Here is a 14,733-nt window from a genome sequence, read left to right as displayed (position 1 = left end):
GTTGCATTTGTGAATAATAAAAAATGTAACTGCCTAACTATACGCATAATATCAAAATATCGATAAATTAATCGAAACGAATCGTAAACAGTGTTGGGGTTAACGCAGTACAAGTAACGTGCATTACGTAATAATATTACTTTTCTGAAGTAAAGAGTTGAGTAGCGAATTACTTTTTAAATGTACACATTAATATTTATGTTACTTTTTAAAAAAAAGTAATGCAAGTTACTTTTTTAGTTTAATTAATTTGATTTAAAAAATATGTACTAAATTATACTAAAATAAAAATAAACATTTAGGTGTTTCGGCAAACACCACATCACTGGCTGAGAAAATCGATATTGTATTGTATCGCAATGAACTGTCCGATTTACACCCCTTGTATTTGTACAATTCGCTTCGTACAAATAAGCTCACTCGTAAAATATGCACAAATTCCCGTGAGATCTGGCTGTTATTATTTCCATAGTGCTTTTTAGTTTTTGAAGCAGCGTTATAGAAAACATTTTAGTAAAACAAAAGTTGTCATTTCTTAGCCACGAGTGAGGTTCTAAATTTCATAAGGTGCTGAACTACAATTTTGCATATTAATTTCCCTCCACCATATGACTTTCATATCGCCACCTATTGGTGTGGAGTGCCATTGCACTTAATTATTTTTTGATTTGAGTGATTACAGGTGCTTGATCAGTGGAAAGAACCGAACAGCGGGACCCTCAATGGCCCTGGCAGGAACCCCTTTAAATCAACTCAGTGTTGCTCCTCTTGTTTCACAATCGAGCCTTCTACTTGAAGCGGTTTCTGTTGTTGAGCCTTTCCATTCTCTCTTTCTTTTCGTCCTAATCTCTTAAAAATTCAGAAGGAAACTCCCACATTTTGCTTCTCTCTGTCCTGCCATTCTTGAGAACATTAAAGCTGATCTCCATGGTGAAGACGGGAGGATGAACTCTATGGCCTCTCAAGCATGCACTCCGTGACACCCTACTCCTCGCAGTGAACCAAAAGTGAGCCCCCTCTTTTTATATAGTATGATGGATAAATGTGTGCATGTTTTGTCTTTGGGTTTTTGGCACCAATGCTGTATTATCACTTTGATACCTCATTTATAAGCTTTTAATAAAACCTTTAGAACGAACATACAGTAAAGGCAATCGTATACTTTTCCTGTTAATACGAGATAGACATTGAATGCACAAACCATAACCTTCACTACTAAAAAACTGTACCAGGATCAACCTCCCAGGGTCAGGACCGGAGCCGCGCAGGTATCTGCTTATGTCACAGCAGGGTCATTTGAAGAGTGAGATGAGATGGAGACAATCAGATCTCATCTACCTCCCCTGGGTCACCCTATTTTACTCAATCGCTCACTCTTTCTAAACACAAACAACTACACTCCTTCATGCATGCCTGGAGTGAAGATTTGATTACCGGCAAAGCCCCTTCTGACTTTCGTGGAAGAAAGCGGGTCAAGTCCATGAGCTCAGAGGAAAGATGATACCAAGCCGATGGAGCCGGGATAAGAGATCTGACATCTTCAAGGGAGAAAGAGTAAGTTTGTTTGCGAATTTATTTACCCTTTAAAAGGATTTGACGTACCCAGGGATTAATAGCACAAAAGGATGCGTTTGAGCTCCGGAGAGCTCCACGGAGCAAGGTGGCGTAGTTGGCACAGTGCACTCCCTGCTCCCGATTGAGAGTGTTTAAGGCCCTGGTTGTTTCATACCCACCAGGTGTTACTGTTACACGCATCTGCGTTCTTTTATATTTGAGTCCGACAAAACGCAAAATCGATAATGTTTTCTCCCCATTTCCTCTTTGATGCAACTTCAAAAGGCCAGTGGATGGCTCTCAAGAGAAAGAAGGAGGGGCAACAAGATAAGGAGAAAAAACACAACAAAGGGGAAAAGCATCGTGCTTGGAATTGAAGTTGTTAGTTGCAAAAAAAGACGTCTTGCGACTGGAAGCACCTTCAATCACCGCTGTGGTTTGCCATGTAAACCCATGTGAATAAGAGGAAAGGGCAAAGTGGTCTCACACAGTAATCTCACTGCCATCTACACCTAGAAGAATCTGTGCAATGGGTGCACACCTAAAACATACCGCGTGATTTTGTATCTGCAGTCACACAGCGAATACGCAGCAGTGGTTCAGTCAGAGTTCACCCAACAGACTCTGGCATGGAATAATAAATACAAAAGCATATGAGAAAAACATGGCGCATTTTAAACTCTGGAGCTTAATGGATGGAGAAATGAGGTGCAATCCCCTCTTTACTGTTTGTCTGATATCTGCTCTTCTTCTTGCACGGCCCGTCTCTATGCTTCCTCATACCTTGCCAACCAAAAAATTATCCAACTGCATTCTTGTGTGATGAATATGCGTGAGAGTAATCACTTATGCTCAGTGTTTGTGCATGCGTGCATTTCATGTGTGCATGCTCAGTGTGTAGGTGCAGCTGGACCTGTGATGAATGTGTTATCAGTGAAGCACCGTGGGAAGGAGTACTGTGGCAGGCCTGTAATGCATTCTGACAGCCTGCAACATCAAAGGCTTCTACGCGACCGCGCTCTTTAACGCGAATCCTATAAATAAACGCTGGAAATTACTCTGAATCTGCGAAACGCCCATTCCTTTAAAAAAAAATGTATTACTCTTAAACTAAAAACAATTCCTGCTGCTTCAAGAAACAATTGTTAATTAAAGTGTTAAAGGGATAATATACCCTCAAAAATGAAAATTCTGTCATCATTTACTTAATCTCATGTTGTTGCAAACCTGTAAACATTTCTTTGTTTTGACGAACACAAAGGAAGATAAATCAAAGGCCCCATTGACTTCCATAGTATTTTTTTCCTACTAGGGAAGTCAATGGGGCCTCTGATCAGTTTGTTTACAAACATTTCTCAAAATATCTTCCTCTAAGTTCATCAAAACAAAAAAATCAGGTTTGTAACAACATGAGAATGAGAAAATGATGACAGAATTGTCATTTTTGGGTGATTTATCCCTTTGAGGCAACATTTAAACAACTTAAAGGGTTAGTTCACCCAAAAATATTTCTAAATCTGTGATTTACTCATCCTTAAGTTGTTACAGACCTGTATACATTTCTTTGTTCTGATGAACACAAAGGAAGATAAATCAAAGGCCCCATTGACTTCCAAAGTATTTTTTCCTACTATGGAAGTCAATGGGGCCTCTGATCGGTTTGGTTACAAAATTTTTTCAAAATATCTTCCCCTGTGTTAATAAAACAAATCAGGTTTGTAACAACATAAGAATGAGCAAATGATGACAGAATTTTCATTTTTGGGTGAACTATCCCTTTAATCAACATTTAAACAAATTAAAGGGATAGTTCACCCAAAAATTTAAATTCTGTCATTTACTCATCCTCAAATTGTTACATGCCTGCATACATTTCTTTGTTCTGCTGAACACAAATGAAGATAAATCAAAGGCCCCATTGACTTCCATAGTATTTTTTCCTACTATGGAAGTCAATGGGGCCTCTGATCGGTTTGGTTACAAACGTTCTTCAAAATATCTTCCCCTATGTTAATAAAAAAATTAGGTTTGTAACAACATAAGAATGAGCAAATCATGACAGAATTTTCATTTTTGGGTGAACTATCCCTTTAATCAACATTTAAACAAATTAAAGGGATAGTTCACCCAAAAATTTAAATTCTGTCATTTACTCATCCTCAAGTTGTTACAGGCCTGCATACATTTCTTTGTTCTGCTGAACACAAATAAAGATAAATCAAACGCCCCATTGACTTCCATAGTATTTTTTTTCCTATTGTGCTATAGAAGTCAATGGGGCCTCTGATCAGTTTTGGTTACAAACATTCCTCAAAATATCTTCCCCTGTGTTCATCAAAACAAAACAAAATATTCAGGTTTGTAACATCTTAAGAATGAGCAAATTATGACTGAATTTTCATTTTTGGGTGAACTATCCCTTTAAGTCAACATTTAAACAATTTAAAGGGATAGTTCACCCAAAAATTAAAATTCTGTCATTTACTCAACCTCAAGTTGTTAGAGACCTGTATACATTTCTTTGTTCTGCTGAACACAAAGGAAGATATTTTGAGCAGTGTTTGTAACCAAACCATTGCTGAGCACCATTGACTTCCATAGTATTGTTTTTTTCTACTATGTAAGTCAATGGTGTTACAGTTTTCTGCTAAAAATATATTTTCTTTGCATTCAGAAATTTTACAGGTTTGTAACATGAGAGTAAATGATGACAGAGTTTTTATGTTTTGGTTGAACTATCCCTTTAAGTCTTTAGTTTTACAATCTTGCGTATTAAGTAACACAGGAAATTCGAATTAAGAATGTGTATAGGACCCAATAAATATAAATGCTGCTGTATTTTATCCATACACGAAAACTGGATGCACATAAAATGTAAAAAAAAAACATCAATAAATCTGTCACTGGGGCGATACCCTTTCAAAAAGTACACCTCATATTAGTACATCAGAGGTACATATTGCTACCAAAGAGTTTAAATTACTACCTCAAATATCTGATATCAAATGTATACATAGCTGTACCTAAATGGTAGGACCTTTTTAAATGATACTGCACCAGTGACAGCTATTGAAATAATTATTTAACCAGTGTAAGTAAGGGTTTGGAATGACATAAGGAATACAATTTTATTTTAAAATCGCCTGGATATACATCTAACCAGATTGCATTAGCATAGGTTTGACCGAACACAGAACTATTTGATGTACACAGAGCATTTTAGAAGTACAGGTTGTCTCGCCTGCCAAAAAGGGGAGATGAAACTGGCACATGGGATTCATGCCAAACTGTCCAAGGCGCCAGGGCTCAGAGATGTAGAGTGAGGATGGGTGTGTCCGTGCGTGGCATGGGTAACCAGGATAAGGGCCTGACTACAAATCTACAGAAAAACTCTCTCTTTCTGTTTTCCTCTCATTTGTGGGCCGCTTTTTCAGATTTCTCTCATTCATACCCACTTTTTCTCCCTCACCATCTTGACATTGTCTGGTTTCAAACACACACACATACACATAACCGGAGCTAAATCAAAAATCTATGCTCTCAATGGTCAGTCAATATCTCATTAAGCAGTCACTGTGCCCAAGCTGGCAGGTAATGCATTTTACAGCTCTGACACACACTAGTAGACACCCTGACAGTCTCATACACAAACACGCACACACACTTTAATAACCAGTGGAAATGGCACACAGTTTCTTTCACAAGTTGTTGTAGTGGAATACAGTCACTGAAGCCCTAAGGAGAAATCGTGTGAGTTTGTGTGTGCGCGCATGCTCTTATCAAGCCAATGCCCGTGTCCACGTACCCCCACGTCTGATTCACTTGTCTTTTGGCATAGACTAGACTGTGGATTTCACTGCCCAGCAGTTACAAAAACATCTTTCGGTGGGCTGTGAATGCTTGGAAAACACGTTGCAAGCATGCACATCCTGTTGTACATGGGTTCACCCATTACTCATGTCAGTTATCAAGAGACCATGGTTATCCTCAATGACGAATGCCATATTTTTTTTTTTTTAAGTCGCTCTGGATAAAAGTGCCTGATCAGATGTAAAACCCTCTAAGTGCGTGTGACATGTTTTCGTGTAAATGAGCATTTTTATCAGACTTTTAAATTTATGTTCAATAATTTCACTTTAATGGCGATAAAAAGGTTATTTGTCAGTAAATGAAATGCATGTACTTAGAGGGTCCGGTCAGAATATGTGTAAACTTTGATCTCATGCAACAATAAAATAGCATGAATCCATTTCAAGCTATTCTCAAATTGTATCACGTATTAAAGGTTTAATAAAGTCAGTAAATGAAATGCCTTATTTTCACATTTTTTGTCATTTTATTAGTATATAACAAATTTGAATTTTTTTCACTGCAAAACCCTCTAAGTGCAAAATCTCAATTTCTAAAAAAAGTCTTCAGTCAAAGGCTCAAAAACGTAGTCAATATCCTAATATATTCAGTATAGCACCTTTACTCCGGGGAAGAAGTCTTATGTTGCGTTTACACCAGCCGCGGTAGAAGCAGGAAAAACGTGCTATTCGAGCGTAGTTGGACGCTTGAAAATTTGAGTTTACTCGCGTGTGAAATTCTAGTCATTCGAGACATTCACGCCGAACTCCATGTCATGGGAGGGGCTTCTGCGACTCTGCTGAGATGCTGCTCGCTTCCTGTAATCACGTCACTACTACAGCAAGGTCCTGATTGGTTAACGCGGAAATCAGCTGATGTTCAGATTTTTGAACTTGCGCGTTTCCCGCGGCAACGCTCAATTCGCGTGGAACGCGGCGCGCCTTCCGCGCCACAGGATGCCTAATCGCATCTTTACATTGACTTAAGATGTAAATCACCCGCGTTTTCCGCCTCTACCGCGACTGGTGTAAACGCAGCATTACACTGTAATATACGTGTGCCGTCGTTCATCCAATTCTTCATCTGTGCACTTTGCTGAAAAATCATCAGTGTTGGAGAAAGTTACTTTTAAAAGTAATGCAAAAGTAATTCCAAAAAGTAACTATTTGAGTTACTTAGTAATGCTAACGTTACCTTTTAAGTTACTTTTGCGTTACTTTTTCTTGGCTTAGGCTTGATCTCTTTCAGACACTGCAGTTTTTTATGACTAAAAAGTTCTGCATTCAGAAATTGCATAGTTCATCACAAAAATCTCGAGCTTTGGCCTGCCATCTCAGTTTCTGACTTAAACTGTTCCCACACAGGCGTGTACACATACAGTAGAGCGCATTACGTGACTACATTTAGCTTAATTAAGTACATATTTTTTGTCTAATTGATTAAACTAAAAAAGTTACTTGCGCTACTGTTTTTGAAAAAGTAACTCAACTATTAATGTGTGAATTTAAAAAGTAATGCGCTACTTTACTCGTTACTTCAGAAAAGTAATATTATTACGTAATGCACGTTAATGCGTTATCATTGTGTGTTTGCAGAATTCTGCCAACAAAGCGGTATTTCTGAATGATCTAAAGCCGGGATTAAGCAAATTTGAAGCCAAAGTATATATTGAAATAAAGAGCATTCGGTCAATATCATTATTTCATTTTGACGTAGCGTCTTTTGTATCTCAGCTCTTCATAGCTATGGCTGTAAAAATGTCACTATAACAATAGTTTACTAAAAAATAAAACTGATCACAGATATATTTAGTTTGACAGCAGCCTATTCAGTGCAATACATACACTGTCAGGAATAAAGGTACAAAAGCTATCACTGGGATGGCACCCTTTAAAAATCTCCCATTTATGAAAGACTAATATGGATCCTCTGGCTACAAAGGTGTACTCTTTTTAAACCCTCCAAAATTCAGAGCTACTGTATAAACAACCCACTTAACACATCTCATCGCCGGCCAATAATCTCACTCTTTATTTTTACCCCTCGCTGGTGGGCTATATCTTTCCTTCACCTTAATTTGATTTCGCCTGCCCTCTTTCTGTCCTTTGTGGCTAACTGGATTACAGGCAATCTTGTTAACCTCTGCTGTGTTACAGAAGTGCCCTGAGAAACACAATGGTCACAGGTTCTCTACTAGCCTACCGACTACAACAAAAAGTCACAGCAAACCACTAACGTTCACTTCGGCATGCAAATGTTATTTGCTTTGACTTTGTTTGTAACGTCTACTCCATTTTCATTCTGGTCCGGTCAGAATACGAGTCAACTTTGATCTCATGCAACAATAAAACAGCATGAATCCATTTCAAAAGGCTATTCTCGCACTTTATCGCTTATTAAAGGTTTAATAACCACACAGATGAAAAAGCTTGTTTTTCGCACATCAAACAACTTTCTTTAATTATGTAATTAATATTTGGAGTTTTCATCTTAATTGTGGGGAGCAGGCGAGCTCATTTGCATAGGCTAATGAGAGGGATGTTTCCATAACAGGTAATTAGATACTTGAGAGGCAAACGTTGTGGCTGGGAGGCTGGAAGAGGAGGGATGAAGAGCAGAGAAAGAAAAGAGAGTCAAATCTTATTGCCGAATAAGGAGGAATTAGCATTAGGAATGACGCACCTGTCAAAGTAAATGTTTAGTCGTAGTGGGATGTCAATGAATTACGGTTTACAGTGTTGCAATGTTCAAATGTGAGATTAAGTAAAAATAAATAAATAAACTGCACAGCGTTAGTGCACAAGATTTAGTGTGCAAAGCGACCTGAGTTTAAGGTTTTTGTTATTTTTTGCATTTGACAGCCAGTGAACATCATGCATTTTCGTCATGTGAAAAGCAGCAGCCTTTATATTTTAATAATCTTTTGGTCTCCCATGAGAAAAAAGCTCACATTGTCAAGCTCTTGTAGGAGGTGGGATTATTTTGTTTTGCATGTGTCTCGAATAAAGCAAAATAATGTAAAGAGTAACATTAGATTACAGCATGAAAAATGCGTCCACATGAATACCATCTATTTAACATTATATATATATATATATATATATATATATATATATATATATATATATATATATATATATATATATATATATATATATATATATATATATATATATATATATATATATACCTCGGTATAATTTAAAAATAAATTCACATGGCGGTTTTAATCATGCAAAATTCAAATAAAAATTCTGCCTTCAAACACTACCGCTTTTAAAAAATTAAAACCCCACATAAAGGAGCAGGAAAGGGTTAATAACGTGAATGTGCTGTGAAAGTGGAGATTGTGAGATTACTCCAGTCTCCTAAAGCTCTATTTTCAGTCTATCAGCCCATCCAGAACAACCCACACATGAGACCCAGGGTCATGGGCTCATACACCTGCTCCTGCTTCACAACACACACAAGATCATACCCAGCTCGACAGCAAAGAAAAAAACACGCACGCACACACACACTAACAACTGCACGCGAGCACCGAAACCCACACACGCTCTTTTAGATGAGATGTGCGTGCTGACTTTCGGCTTGCCGGTGAAGGTATGAACAAGCACGACTAAAGATCCGCTCATAAAAAACATCATTACATTACACGCGTGTAGACCGGAGCGCTTGGAATTTCTTGCAAAATGAAGTCGGAAAATTAGCATAGATATTTTATTACGCAAAAGCACTTACTGCTGGAACATAACACGTAACAAATAACTGAGCTTTGGGGTACAGATAGCACGAATCGAAGCAGTTCAGTGGTTTGGTAATGAAATAACAGCGCGAGTGCAGTGAAGTTGAACTGTTGAAATGCTTTCAGAGGGAGATACACACAGTGTGCGACGGTGAAGAGTGGTGTTAGCAACATCCACTGCTTTTTCCACTTTCAACACCTCTCGCCTAATGCAGAATGACAGCTGTGTGTGTGTGGCGGTACTGGGAACGCACATATGGAGTGTTAATGGATTTGAGTGTGTGTGTGTGTGTCAGTGAAATCCGAAGTACGACACTTGACACACAACACTTAAGTTCATCCCAAACAAAACATGTTTGTTTAAGTGTGTGGGAAAAGATACACATTTCAATTTAGAGTATTCATGAGGACGGCTGACATTGTGCACGCATGACATTTGTGCACGCATGACATTTGTGCATGCATGTTATGGCAGGGGGTTGGGAAAGTCGAGCAGGATTACGGAGACGGGATCAACACATGTATAGTGTTGTGAACCCTGTTCTCATGACTGTTCATGACCTAAAAAAATAGGTCAGTGGAACAGGACACACGCCAACCCTAAATGCCTGGCACCCAACTTGAGTCAAAGTATACTAAACACCTTCTCTGTGACAACACACAAACACTTAGACTTATGGCACGTAGACCAAAACAAATACCAAAACTTATAATTTTATGCATAAAACCAAACATTGTTCAAGAGACTGAACAGCAAATGCATCTCAGCATTAAAATATTTTTTTATTATTCATCAGCTCCCAAACCTTATTTCTCTCCTTTGCTTGATGCCCAACTTTATCATCTAAATCAAAATCCTAACCCTAATTTCCTTACAGAATAGAAATCTATCACCATACAGATAAAACTTAGACAAGCAGCTCTACGTCTCTTTAAACAAGCAATTCAAAGAGACTTGGCTGACTATTACCAAAGCTCCTACTTGCTGCAAAAAACAAAGAAGTTTAAGAAAGGGTAGACAAACCCCAGCATGCTTTCTTCTCTTACCTTTCATAGCTGAAATCACAAAATACATCATTAAGCTCAGCGGTCCATAGGCGAGCGATATCGCGAGTGCTAGCTCGAGCCCTCCACTGCTGGTTCAACAGCAGCAGCTGGCCAGCATAGCTCTGCCGCTCAGCTGCGCTCGCATGACCACACCAGAATCCATGTGACTCTGACATCAGCGCTCTCTCACCCTCACGCCCCGCCTCCTGGGTTTTAATTGGCAGAGGAGGCGACCAATGGGAGGGGAGAGGGAGGAGGAAGGGGGTTGGGTATTTTCTCACAGACTGTGACCGGGACTGATGGGATCGTTGGGGGGGTTTGGGCTCCCTGTCACTGTCTCTTGTGCTTTATCGCAAACAAGAGAAAGTCATAACAGTGGCAAGACACCGATGAAATATTTTTTGCTACCCACACGATTGAGCGACTGCAAGAACATTTAGTGAGACACAAAATAAGAATGACGTGCAAGAGTGTTATGGTTTTATTTGATGTGTAAATAAGTTTTGTATGTGTGTGTTTGTTTAAATTTACATTTATTTATTTGGCAGACACCTTTATCCAAATTAACTTACAGTGCATTTAAAGGGATAGTTCGACCAAAGATGAAAATTCTTTCATCATTTACTCACTTTCATGTTGTTACAAACCAGCATAAATTTCTTTGTTCTGATGAACACAAAGGCACATATTTAAAACATTTTTTTGGAACCAAACAGTTTGTGGACCTCATTCACTTCCATAGTAGGAAAAAATAACACTATGGAAGTGAATGGGGTCCACGAACGGTTTGGTTACAACCATTTCTCAAAATAAGTTCATCAGAACAAAGAAATGTATACAGGTTTGTAACAACATGAGGGGGAGTAAATTATGATATAATTTTAATTTTTGGGCGAACTATCCCTTTAAGGTACAAAATTATCAGAATTTGTGTTGCTCAAGGAACGAACCCATGACCTTTGTGCCGCTAATGCAATGTTATACGAATTGAGGTGCAGCAACACTTACTGTATATACAGTATAAGTGTTGTGAATGCTTAAATATTGTGATATTATTATGCCGTCAAATGATTAATCGTAATTAATCGCATACAAAATAAAAGTTTGTGTTTGCATATAAAATATGTGTGTGTACTATGTGTAATTATTATGTGTACATATACATACATACACAAACATTCATGTATATAATCATCATCATCTTTATTTATTTGAGCATATAAGTTACCCACATTATATGTCAACGTATAAACAACCCGCACCCAACCGTCGGTTTTGACTAACCCGCCAGCAATTCGGACTGCAAAAAAAATATATACAGTATATATGTATGTTATGTATGTATATATATGTATGTATATATATATGTATGTATATATCCGACCGACAGCGAACCGAATATCATTACAAATATTTTTGGATTCGTAAACGCTGCAGGCATATATATATATATATATATATATATATATATATATATATATATATATATATATATATATATATATATATATATATATATACAAACATTCATGTATATAATCATCATCAACTTTATTTATTTGAGCATATAAGTTACCCAAGTTATATGTCAACGTATAAACAACCCGCACCCAACCGTCGTTTTTGACTAACCCGCTGCAAAAAAAAAATATATACAGTATATATGTATGTATATATATATATGTATGTATATATATATGTATGTATATATCCGACCGACCGCAAACCGAATATCATTAAAAATATCTTTGGATTTGTAACGGCGCGTGACTGCAGGCACCCACTCATTTTGGTGTGTGTGTGTGGATGTGTATATATATATATATATATATATATATATATATATATATATATATATATATATATATATATATATATATATATATATATATATATATATATATATATATGCATTTACAAACTCATGTTTCGGTAATGAGAACTAAAAAGTTGTTTAGGTACTAGGACTATCATTATCAAAAATTATATTTTTTAAATATATATGTATTTTTATAATATATTTTATATTTATATGTATATATGTAAATAACTATTTTATATAGAAATTAAAAAATGTAGATGTAAATAAAAAAATCCTTAATATATGTGTGTATATGTGTGTATGAGTTCACACATAAATTATGCAAACACAAACATTTATTTTGTATGCAATTAATCGTGATAAATCTTTTGACAGCCCAACATATCAAGCTTGTATAATTATGTAATATAATACCAGTAAACAGTAGTTTGTATGCCAGTGGAGCAACAATCACAACGTTCATTACTGGGATAGGATCAAAAATCAACCTGTAATGATCGACCACAAATTTGGGCAGCGATGGACAAGCCAGAAAAGACAAAAGTTAACAAAAATAATGTTTTTCTTTTGTTAGGAGCTGTGGCTATAGTCTCTTCCTGTGTGCTAATATTAGACAGGCAGATGAAGCTTCGAGCAAGTCCAGATGTTTTCAGAGAGAGAGAGAGAGAGAGAGAAGGATAGAGAGAAAGAGAGCCTCTGACCTCCCTCCAGGAGGCTGGTATCATCCTTTCTGCTCCCGCCGCTCTCTGTCCTGCCTGCTGAGAAAGAAGCTCTCTCTGGCTGCTCCTGGCAGCTGAGCTCCAGAAGATATCAGGGCTGAGGAAGAGAGAGAGGGTCTCATACTGATCCTTCCACCCCTCCACACAGTGACGGTCTGATGAGTTCCACTATCTCACCATCCTATTCATTTTCTCGCTACACCCAAAATGCGAGTCTCTCTCTCTTTCTCTTTCTCTCTCTCTCTCTCTCTCTCTCTCTCTCTCTCTCTCTCTGTAATAATCTGCTCAAGCTTCACACCAGCTGGCTGCTCGTGATTCTGGTCTTAGAGAAAGCTGGCCTCGGCCAAAAGCCCAGCTCCAATTTTGAGTCTCATAAATAAGCCCCCACTCTTCTCGTCTGCCATTGTGAATCTGAGAAAGCAATATTTCAACCCACTAATAAAAATCATATTATTCAGGCATCTATTAAAACATATATACTTTTTAAATTGTAGCCTGCAAATGACAATTTTGTTCATTTGAAGATAGCAGTATAAATTAATAGAAATTATTCCACTGAGCTATCAACATAACGAGACTAGAGTCGTTGTTGAGCTTAAATCAATTCTTGAATAGGAACATTAAAGGGATAGTTCACCAAATAATGAAAATTATGTCATCATTTACTCACCCTCATGTTGTTACAAACCTGTATACATTGCTTTGTTCTGCTAAACAGAAATGAAGATATTTGTAATCAAGCACCACTGACTTCCATAGTAGAAAAAAATACTACTATGGAAGTCAGTGGTGCTCAAAAATGGTTTGGTTACAAACATTGCTCAACATATCTTCCTTTGTGTTCAGCAGAACAACATTTATACAGGTTTGTAACAACATGACGGTGAGTAAATAAATACAGAATTTTCATTTTTGGGTAAACTATCTGTTTAACGTAAAGTCTTAAATAATGAAAGAGTTAATTTTACACAAGACTCCAGACTTAGGTGTCCAGCATCAGATTTTTTTTTTAAAGCCATTGAAGCCAATTTTTTTGAACATATAAGATTAAGGTCTGAACTTACTATACCCATTATTGTTAGAGGATTTAAACAATATTTCCTATAGAATATTTACATTTTTTAGATTATAATTATCAAAAATGATCATTACCGCAACATGATATTACATTAAATATAGGCATTTACAAACTCATGTTTTGGTAATGAGAACTAAAATGTTGTCTTTGTACTATGACTATTATTATCAAAAAATATCATTACCGCAACGTGATATTATATTAAATATATGCTTTTACAAACTCATGTTTCGGTAATGAGAACTAAAAAGTTGTTTAGGTACTAGGACTATCATTATCAAAAATTATCATTACCGCAACATGATATTACATTAAATATATGCATTTACAAACTCATGTTTTGGTAATGAGAACTAAAAAGTTGTCTAGGTACTATGACTATTATTATCAAAAATTATCATTACCGCAACATGATATTATATTAAATAAATATATGCATTTACAAACTTATGTTTCGGTAATGAGAACTAAAAAGTTGTCTAGGTACTATGAAAAACAAAGTTTCAACTTTTATCTGGGGAGAAAAACTAAGAACTGCTTACCTGGTAGCCATCTTAAGTGTCACAGTCAATTATGTCCCTTCCAACTATTTATTTTTAAAATGTTAGTTCCCTGAGGGCTTAAACAATGATTGAAAATTGTTGTGGACGATGAGAAAATTTTCTTGGACACATTTATATTCCTTATTATTGTCTCTACATTTACTAATGATCACCAAATATCACATATTTCTTTACTGTAAATGTTTATAGTATAACATGCACTGAAGCTTTTTATTGTTTAGATTTTTTTAATTATAAATATTTCCATGTCAAAGAACCCAAATCCAGTCATGGACACATTGCAGTAATGAAAAATTTCTTCTTAAATGTGGAAAAAACTAAAAAATTGGTTTGTTTGATGTCATTTGAAATCATCA

At 36.6% G+C, this 14,733-nt stretch overlaps 1 protein-coding gene across 2 annotated transcripts in view; it reads right to left on the bottom strand.

The window, feature by feature from the left end:
* roraa (RAR-related orphan receptor A, paralog a) overlaps positions 1-14,733 on the bottom strand; it is a 371,653-nt gene that overhangs the window by 64,715 nt on the left and 292,205 nt on the right. Inside the window, exon 1 of one of the 2 annotated variants that reach the window (XM_065292099.2) lies at positions 10,196-10,337. The exons of the other annotated variant lie outside the window; for it this stretch is intronic. Within the exon in view, the coding sequence (XP_065148171.1) occupies positions 10,196-10,226 (31 nt within the window). The 5' untranslated portion in view covers positions 10,227-10,337. Of the gene's footprint in view, positions 1-10,195; positions 10,338-14,733 lie in introns of those variants that run through there. 2 annotated transcript variants of the gene reach the window in all.

Source organism: Paramisgurnus dabryanus, chromosome 23, assembly GCF_030506205.2.
Source record: "Paramisgurnus dabryanus chromosome 23, PD_genome_1.1, whole genome shotgun sequence".
NCBI classification, from domain to species: Eukaryota; Metazoa; Chordata; class Actinopteri; order Cypriniformes; family Cobitidae; genus Paramisgurnus; species Paramisgurnus dabryanus.
Note: the sequence above shows the minus strand (reverse complement) of the source record. Positions and strands in the feature narration are given on the sequence as shown.